Source organism: Haliaeetus albicilla, chromosome 13 (assembly GCF_947461875.1).
Source record: "Haliaeetus albicilla chromosome 13, bHalAlb1.1, whole genome shotgun sequence".
Classification (NCBI taxonomy): Eukaryota; Metazoa; Chordata; class Aves; order Accipitriformes; family Accipitridae; genus Haliaeetus; species Haliaeetus albicilla.
The window spans coordinates 36490068-36499520 of record NC_091495.1 but is presented as its reverse complement, the minus strand read 5'-3'; the positions used below and the strand labels follow the sequence as shown (position 1 = coordinate 36499520).

At 40.6% G+C, this 9453-nt stretch overlaps 1 protein-coding gene across 2 annotated transcripts in view; it reads left to right on the top strand.

The window, feature by feature from the left end:
- Positions 1–307: 307 nt before the first annotated feature.
- The window catches only part of KIF25 (kinesin family member 25), a 41820-nt gene continuing 32674 nt past the window's right edge, over positions 308–9453 (top strand). For both annotated transcript variants that reach the window (XM_069800828.1, XM_069800827.1), the window contains exons 1-4: positions 308–416; positions 1112–1177; positions 5204–5320; positions 7262–7400. In XM_069800828.1, the coding sequence (XP_069656929.1) occupies positions 342–416; positions 1112–1177; positions 5204–5320; positions 7262–7400 (397 nt within the window). In that variant the 5' untranslated portion in view covers positions 308–341. The remainder of the gene's footprint in view (positions 417–1111; positions 1178–5203; positions 5321–7261; positions 7401–9453) is intronic.

The following is a 9453-nucleotide window of genomic DNA, read 5'->3' as shown; positions in this document are numbered from 1 at the left end:
AGGGTCTCTCACCGCTCCGTGAAATGAAGGGGGCAAACGCTCTCCCTCACGGGCCCGAGGGGCACCGCCCCGTCCCTCACTGCGAGACGATTGGTGGGCCACCCTGCCGCTCACGGCCGCGCCCGTTGCGGCCCGCCTCACGGCGGAGGGGCTTGGCGCGCGGGCAGGGCGGGAGGCGCTCGCCCAGCCAATCGAAGCGCTGAGGTGGGAAGAGGGCGGGTTCCCGTCACCATGGCAGCCGGGTAGCCACCCCAAGCTGCGCTTCTCATTGGCCAGCGTGACGGGCGCGGGGCGCAAGGGCGGGCGCGGCGGGTGCCGGCTGTGGCAGCCGGCGGGGAAGGATGCGGGCGCGGAGCGGGCTCGACCCGCGCTCCGTGTGGGCGCAGCGCCTCGGGCAGCTGGAGCGGCGGTTGCGAGTGAGCCCGGCGGGCGGGGGGCGGTGGGGTGGGGGGAGAGCTGGTCCGCCCCGGCCTCGGCGGGGAGGGGGGGGGGCTGCCGGGCGGGGCTCAGCGCCTCAGCCCTCTGAGGGCGGCGGTGCAGCCCGGCCCGCCCCTTTCCCTCAAAAGTCTGTTTCTAGGCTTAAAGTGCAGGCGCGAATCCTAAAGGCAGCGGCCGGCGGGGCCTTGGACCGCAGCCCGGTGCGGGGAGAGGCTGCTCCGCCGGGGCTGGGGGGGGGTTCGAGCTGTGACCGGCCGCCGGCCCCTCACCCGGGCGGGAAGGGCCCCGCTGCGGATCCCCCCCAACCCCGGCGCAGCTTCGGGAACGGGGATTCGGGTGGGCCTTTGTAAAGAACCGAAATGGCGGCTCTCCAACGGTCAGGCGGTGGTTCTGTAGAGCAAAAGCAGTGGAAAAGTTGTACGTGTGCAATTCCACGTAAGCGGGCAAAACGACAGAAAATCCCAGCGACCGGGGAAGGTGAAGGGTTCAGCCTCGGGTTTACGTGCCTCTAGACAAGTACTGTGCTGAGGAGACTGGGGGCAGGTCGTCCTTTGATTTTTGGAAGGCAGAGAAACAGAGGAATGTAATAAAACTATTATAACGAAATAACGTTCATCAGACTCATCTTTATTTCATTTTTACTTTTGGGGTTTGGCGTGGGTTTTGTCCTTAGACCAAAGAAGACAGAATAGTTGTCCTGGAAACTGAAAATGCTGCTCTTCATCTAAAACTTGCAGAGGTAACTATCGTTTGATTTTCCAGAAAGAATTCTTATGAAAATAAAAGAAAGACACTGAAATCTGCCTTCCTATTTTCAAGTTTAGCATTCTTTACCTGTTGGGGAAATCTGTGAAGGGATTAAGGCTCAGCGTTTTTTGTTTGGGTTGTTTTTTTTTTTTTAATCAGCAGCAATGGTAGACTGATTAAGTAACTAGAACTTGACATACATTTCAATAATTGCCATTGTTTTAAATCCACAAAACTAAACTGAGGGGATGACTCTGTGAGCTTTAAGTATGGAATATTGCTTTCTGCTTGCAAGGAGAGTGTTTGCCTAAAAGACAGGTAGATTTTGAAGGAAAACTTTTTAGACATACTTAGGATGATCCTTTAAAAAGTCCTGTTCATAGAGTGTAGGAAAGATTTCTCATTATGATCAGACTTACCAAAGAAACCCTACTGCACGTCTTCACAGTACTAGCGTTACACTTGTCTGGAAAAGGCAAGGTACTGTTGCAGAAGTCAGTCACAGAGCATACAGCAACAACTGGATGCCCTCATTTCCTTATATCCTTTTACAGAAGGATATGTTGCTCCTAGACCATTATTGAAACAAGGAGCAGCCTGTGATAATGTTTGGGGTCTTCAAAGGTAGGATTTCAGAGATTTACAGAATTTTGAATATTGATCTACACTGCTAGACCAGAGCCAACTGTGAGTATTAGTTGTGAAAGAGACCGTTGGCTAAGAGTTTCTAATCTGGGCTGAAAGATTAAATGGTTGGGTGACCTCAGGAAAGCCGTTTGCCCTCCCTCTGGGTTTGTTAACACCTGTGGATAAAAGTGGGTTTAACATTTTTCAAAGCCTGACTGGAAGCAGATGGTACATCTGAAATGAGTTTTGCTAGGTATACAGAAGAATACTGTAATTGATTCTGAGAAAATGTTTCTATTATTTTTGTTCTGCTTTATATTTACTAAAAACCTCAAGTATTTAAGCTGATTTTTATTTTTTTTTTACTCTCACAAGCACAAGAAATAAATTATTCTAGTCAGTAAGGTATAGCGGATGCAGGAAGAAGTTACCCGAGTGTTAGATGATGAAGCCTTGTTTTCTAAATACAGCACTGTTTCAGTTTATTGCAAAATGTGCTGGAAAATACGAGCACCTACGGACACATGAAGAGCATGGCAGTGTTACCGCCATCACCATCAGTCAGAAACAACGTCAAATGATTCATAGAAATACTTTGCAATTAACCTTGCGCTGATGTTTCTATTCAGGCAGTTGAAATTGGAATTAAATGCACTGAGAAGACTTTCGCTTCTACATGGTTAATTTGCCCCAGCAATGTGAAAACATGAGCTAAACTGACGTCTATGAAATAGTTTTACCTTAATGGAAGCGTCTCTATTAAAAAGCACACTAATTTTATTTAGATTAATTTAAGGTCATGCATTGTTGCACCGTATCTTCCAGTATCTCGCCAGCTATGCTGGTGAAAAAAGCTCCTGCCCTCAGCTATCAATCACTGACCCTTCAGCTCTGCTGGTGGAGCTGCCTGAATGATTGAGCTGTAACAAGTTCAGTCACAGTGACCAGGGTTAACAGAGGTCTCATTCTTAACTTGTAAAAGCTAATTGGATTTGTTTTGGCTGAAGTGAACAACGGAGCTTCGGAGACAAACTTACTAGGATAGCCATAAATTAGGATTTGTAGTGTAAATGTTTGGTTATAGGTTGCATCAATGTAACAAAAATGTTACCTTTTGCTATAGACCTTCCCTTGCTTATATACTTAAGACAATCATCAATATCAGCACTGCCACCGTTTTCTGCAGCCCTGTGTATTACTAGCCTAGCAGCATATTGTAAGGGTTGTAACTAAACATAAGTCGGATTCTTTCTCCGTAGACTTGCTTTTGCCTATTTGGACATGTGTTTGTCTACCTGCACACTCCTTGCTTTTGTTCACAGTCCTTGAGGTCCTGATCCTGCAGTCTTCCAAACATAAAGCCAAGTCTGCCAGAATGGATACGACTGCAGATTTCACTTTGGAGAACACAATTAAGTAGTTCAGTTTTACTTCTGTTTATAATAAAGCTGACTATAAAAAGTTTTATAGTCAGTTTTTTGTTTCTCATGCATGAGCACAAATTTGCAAGTTCTGGCATACAAAAAATTCTCATGAATGCTAAAACTATTTTAATGGAGAAAACCTCAAAACCAAGGCAGCCTTTGCAATAAAGATAAACTTGATAGTGGAAGTGATGGGAGGTTGACTGCAATGAAGGCAAAATTGACCATTCTACTTTTATTGTCCATGTTGAGAAAAATGGGGGAGCCAGTGGGAACCTGTGCAGATGGTGGAATACGCATTCGGCGTTAAAAGTAGGTTTTAACGAGCTTAAGCTTACTTAACAATAAGGCTTGAGTACTGCAATTGATTATATATATGCTTAACTTTTCACATGTGATTAGAGATACTGATTCTGGTGAGCTACTTTTATGCATTTTTGTCAAGAATGTTATGTAAACATTGCACTTGAGTAACATGAGTCTTGAAAATCCTCAGAGTACAAGAACGTAGCAACACTGTATAGAATTGGTCTTAATTTCTAGGAGCCTGTAATAAAAAAAAGAGAGTTTTCTGAGGTAATCTTATCCTGCTATTTCTTTTCCACTAAGAACTGTTTATATTAGTGCTAAGGTGTTGTATAGCTGTGCAGGACCTCAGGCTGCATTTGTAAATAGAACATGCATGCTTTGTGAAGGTGAGAAAGTTGGTTTAGATAAGTGAAGTACTTTTCTTGGAAAACATAATCTTTCTTTATTCTAACAGCTCCAGGACATCATATTGTTGTTCTTGCAGATGTCACCTGTAGCTAAACCGCAATTAAATGTTTATTCTTTACCTATCATTATCAGATGATTGGAATTAAATCAAATCCATTATGTGAGTAGATTTAGCTCTTTCACATTGTTGTACTCTTCTATGATCTGTGAATTTAAATAACAGGGAACTGCAGTCACAGAATTTATGGCCTGAATAAAGTAGCAACTAAGTCTATGCTAGAGACGGGTGCATTCCAAAAATAAGAAAAGAGGCTATTAGTACTGATTAAGGAATGATAGATGTCAACAGGTTGCAGGGGAAAGTAGGTGAAGAAGTTGCAGCTCATTTTAAGCACCAGGACTGTCAGTAAATGATGAAAATTCAATTTTTAATATAATACAGATTCTGTCACATTGCAGAATTTCACAAGTACTCTACAGAGATTTCTTCTTTTGTGTTCTTGCCTGGAAATGTTTAAAGTTGCACTATTTCTATTTTCCTTTTGATTTCAACATCTCAAAAAAAATTTGGCCATAAAAATTGCTTTTGCATAATGGGTAATTTTAGATTATTAGAAAGCATTCTTCTCCACATCCTTTAAAAATTGCTTTGGTTGCTTTGATCTCTGAAGACCCAGCTTAGTACTTTATTGGTACAGTTTTGCACCATTGCAGCTCTACTGAATGTAACGGAGTTGGTGTTGGCAGGAAGCTAGAGCAATGAACACTAAGTTGGGAGCCCTGTATTACCATCTCCCTCAGGAATTTAGCAGTTAACACATGTGTATGTGTGTCCTCCTTCTGTTTCACGTCCTTTCAGAGAGCTTTCTTCATTAAATGTACCTACCGGAAGACACACCAGCTACGTAACCAGCCCTTTTCCCTAAGTGAAGGCACGGTTTTAACCATTTAGATCCACCTCAAGCATAAGTAAGGGGTTTTAGGTACTGCAAAAACATTTTCGTATTCTGATGCTGAAGTTTACCACCCTAAGGAAGTAGAATATTGTGATGTTAGCCAGTTAGCTCAAAATAATCCTTCACATGACTCAGAAAAATGTAAAAGCAAAGAATTTATGTATTTACAACATCACATGTAGTCAGGTAGTTGAGTTACAAATGTTTATAGGGACAAAGGGGACAGAATGCAACAGAAAACATGAGCACTTTAAAGTGATTTTTTAGGTTGGGGTTTTTTTTTTTTTTGAACAGTATCAAGGGTTGGCTGGAAGAAGTACTAATGAAGTATTGCAGCTCTACTCTGCTCATGGCCAGCAGCAGAAATTGCAGAGGAGTTCTGTTGTAATCCAGCTGCATGGAGCAATAAAGGTAAAGACATTTAGTAATAATGTAGGCATAATCTGTGCCCTAAACATTTACATGTTTATTGAATATAGTAAAACCCAGAAAATGGTCAGATATGAACCTGATCTATGGCTTTATTGTATTCACAGCAATGCTTGCAATGAAGTGTAGCAATGCCTGAGTTAGCTTAAAATTTATAGTGGTTTTGCTGCAATAGGCTGCAAAGTCACCTGAGAAGCTGGTAAAAGTGGCTGCTCCTGGGCTCCAGGATCTTATGTATAGGCTGCTAACAATACCTGAGCTAGATATTTTTGTAATCAAAACCTTGCAATCCCTGATTTGACTATCATGTAAACATCCTCTAAAAAAAAAACAAACCCATAGTTGTGATATACTTTCACCAGATAGGCAGATCCTTTAAAAAAGCATTGGAGAGCTCCACTGATTTCACTAAGTGTTCTGATCTGGCAGACCTCACAAGAGGGAGTAGTTTGCTGTATGCTCACTCAGGTTGTCTTAATTTTGCATTGAAGAGGCTGGAACTGTTCTCCCAGTACCAGTACCATAACATTTTCCTTTGTCGAAATACTTATTCCTGAAGTTACTCCATAGAATAGTGAGTTCCTTTTAGGGACACTAACAGTTGTCAGCTTTTCTCAGGGCAGCAGTGAATGCCTGCATAAAATCAAAACTATCTCAGGAAAGAAATCTGATGCTTAACAGGCAGAAGGATGTAGCTTAATTGTAGCATAGTTGGACTAGATGATGGTTGTAGGTCCCTTCCAAGTGAACTATTCTGTTCTATTCTAATTACAGTGATGCTGCTCAGTAGATTTTGCGGTGGTGTTTTACATTTTAGGTTAGCTAGAATGGCAGAACTGCTTGTGATGCAGTACCAGTGGATTGAGACGGTTTACTGTCAGAGGTGAATGAATGTTAGGAGAGAGCAAAGCTCTCCAAATAAAAGTCTAGATTGATGGTAATCCACTACCTGTAATAAAAAAAATATATATATACTACTTCCCAGTTATATTCTGTGGCTTTTGAGAGTGAGAAATGCAGTGATTTTCTCCCTTTAGCTCAGATTATTTTTTTGTCATTGAAACTAGTTGATTAATTCAAGGTCAGTACCACAGTTGGAAAAATAAAATGCCACCGAATATGTGACACTTCATACCAGGCTGACTAATGAAACATCACAGTGCTTCTGTGAGATATACAGTATTGTTAAGTTCATCTTACAGATGGCTTTACATGTTTGTTCCAAGACTTAGATGTCAAGAAGTCTACTAATCCTAAAATCAGGTCAATTTTTTTTACTTTATTTGGACTTTTAAGTGAATATAAGCCGCTCTTATAAACCTTTAGAAGTCTCATCATGTATGTTATGCTGAGTTATATCCATAATACAAATACTTTTCTGAAATATAAAGGTTTCTGATCTTCTCAAAATACATCTATTTTCACAGGGAGACATAGAACTGGCTTATTTAATAAATGACTTAGACTGAAGCTTAGCAAATACCTCCTGATCAAAGTGTGGAAAATGAATGCAGTAAGGGATCTATGAATCACAATTTTTCATTGCTAATTCTGGATATGTCTTAGAATCGGACAGAACACACACACGCTCACACACACTTATTTTTGTTTGAAGAAATGAGAAAGAGAGTTTGTTATACCTGAAGCTGTGTTATGGTCTAAGTATGTACCGTAAGATGTTAAGGATCCATAAAGTCTTGCTGAAGCCTTTAGGAAATGACAGTACTAAATATCTTGCAGGATCCTTCCCTAAACATACTGAAAGATGTACTCCCGAAGACTTCCTTCCATCAAGTAGAGGGTTCTTCCTGACTTTGATATCTCACCATAATTATTTGTGGTGGTGTTATATTTGTTATATTGATTCTTCCTTAACTGTTGTTTTTGTGTCTTTATAATGTGTTTTTTATTCTTGCTGAGAAGAGGCTTAAGCAAGACCTGAAGAGCCTCCGTTCATTTGCTCTTGAGCTTTCAAAAGACTTTCAACGTCAAAGCAAGACTTATCTTTACCATGTTTTGACAGCAGTCCAAGGGATACAGCTGCAAAATGAAGCAATGCAAAGTAAGGCTCCTTGCACTTACGTTTCAAACATGTAACATCAGCAATGTCATTGTTAAATGTTACTAACATTAAAAGGTTGAGTTTGATTTTTGAGAAACATGTCACTGAAACTGTAGCACTTGGTTTTTTGTTTGACATTAGATCATCAAGAAGTTCTGAAGCATTAGAAAGAGTACAAATAACTCTGCAGAGGTTATGGCTGATAATTTGGATTTAGCTTTTGTGTTGATTGCAGCTGCTACTAGATTGCTGCTGAGTTGTCTCAGCCATGACATTTTCCAGCTGAAGTTCTCAGGCTTGTTATCTTGACTTTTTTAGAATAACTGAATAAAGAATGTGTTGTTTTAGCTGAAATTTGTCTGCTTTTGACTGTACCAGAAAAGAACTTGGGTGATTTCAGAGATTTCTGAAAATACTGTCTGAAATTAGGACAGACTGGATTTTTAATATTTCTGTGTATTTATGGAGAAAATTTTACTTACAAACCAAAACCAGTTCCACTCGCTAGACTGTAGATAATAACACCACGTGGACTACTGTTTCGGCATTCAGGCCCTTCCTTGTTCATGTGTACGTATAAAGCAGACCCTGCAGTGCACCGGTGCTCTCTGCCCTCATCGCTGAGGATTAAGTGCATTGGTCCTACACCTGGACCTCCTGGCATGGATCTTTGCACCTGCTTTCAACGTGCTTGACTCTGGTAGAGCTCCTATGAGACCTGAGAAGCACAACACATACGGACCTTAAATTGTTTGAAGCTTAGCAGCCTGATGAACTGACAACAAATACACAAATTTATAATCAGAGTCTGGGTGATGCTCTGATATCCATGTGTTGCCATTTAAAAGGTGCATTTTCCTCCTGCTTTACTTTTTGGTTGAAATACTTAATTTTGGGACTGATTTGATTCTGATGGGACTACTCATGCCAATAGCAACAAACAGCATTCTCAGTGATGAGTGTTTGCAGAACTTGTCCCTGTATGTTAGGTACTAAGTTATGATTAAAATTGATTGGATTACTGTATTATCCATGTAGAGAAAATGCTTAATCAAGTTGTCTTTATAATTAAGTTGTCCTTAAAACAGAAAAAAAGAAGTAGAAAATTAACCCTAGATAAAGGTGAATGTTTCCCTTATTGAAGCAGGGGGCTAAATGAACAGATATGAGGTTGGATTTGGCACTTGAGTTGTTGTGGTGTAAATAAATAGTAAATATTCCTTATGAGGCCTTGCATATTCCTGTTGACTGTTCTCAATTTGCACTTCGGGGTGCATTGTTCTATGGAATCATAACCAGGAGAAACTTCCTTGCCTATAACAAAATAGTGTGTTGGTACTTTGGTGGATGACTTATGTTTTTAATTTGGCCGTTTTTCAGTTCTGTGTCAAATGTTTTAGATGGATATTCTGTTATTAAGGTTAAATATGACAGTCAGAATTGCCACCCTTAAATTACATATAATCTTTTATGAACAGAAAGCCCAAAGTATGTATTCAGGAGATAATACATGTTATCAGTTTAATCCTAAAACAGAGATTGAAAATGAGGGAGAGTGTTACAGAGGAAACATTCAAGTAGGTTAATTTCAAGGCTGTAGTTGACATGCAGCAAACTATAAAACTTTCATGTAGTAACTGAGTAGTCCCTTGCTTAGAAATATTTATTCACAGTCCGAAAACCAGGCTATTGCTGTCTTTCCCACTGAAATTTAAATAGCAGTAATTCATAAGAGAGAGAAGTGCCCATTATTCTTTTGTTATAGGCCTGTTTCCCTCATAAACAAAGCTGCTATCATTTTAGCAAAAATACTGGCCACCTGACTGCAAATGATACTATTGAGGCAGATGCAATAATTCAGCAGATTTGTGGAAGGGTAGGAATTTCTAAAAATTTAATACGACTTTTTAGATTGCTGCACCATGCAGGTATTATCAGAAAGAGCAAATGACAGTATCTGTGTGTGCAGAATGTATTTTCAGAGAGGTGAAACCACTGTTCTCACTCATTGGCAAAGTGGCAGGTACTAAGGAGCAAAATCTGTCCAAGTGAG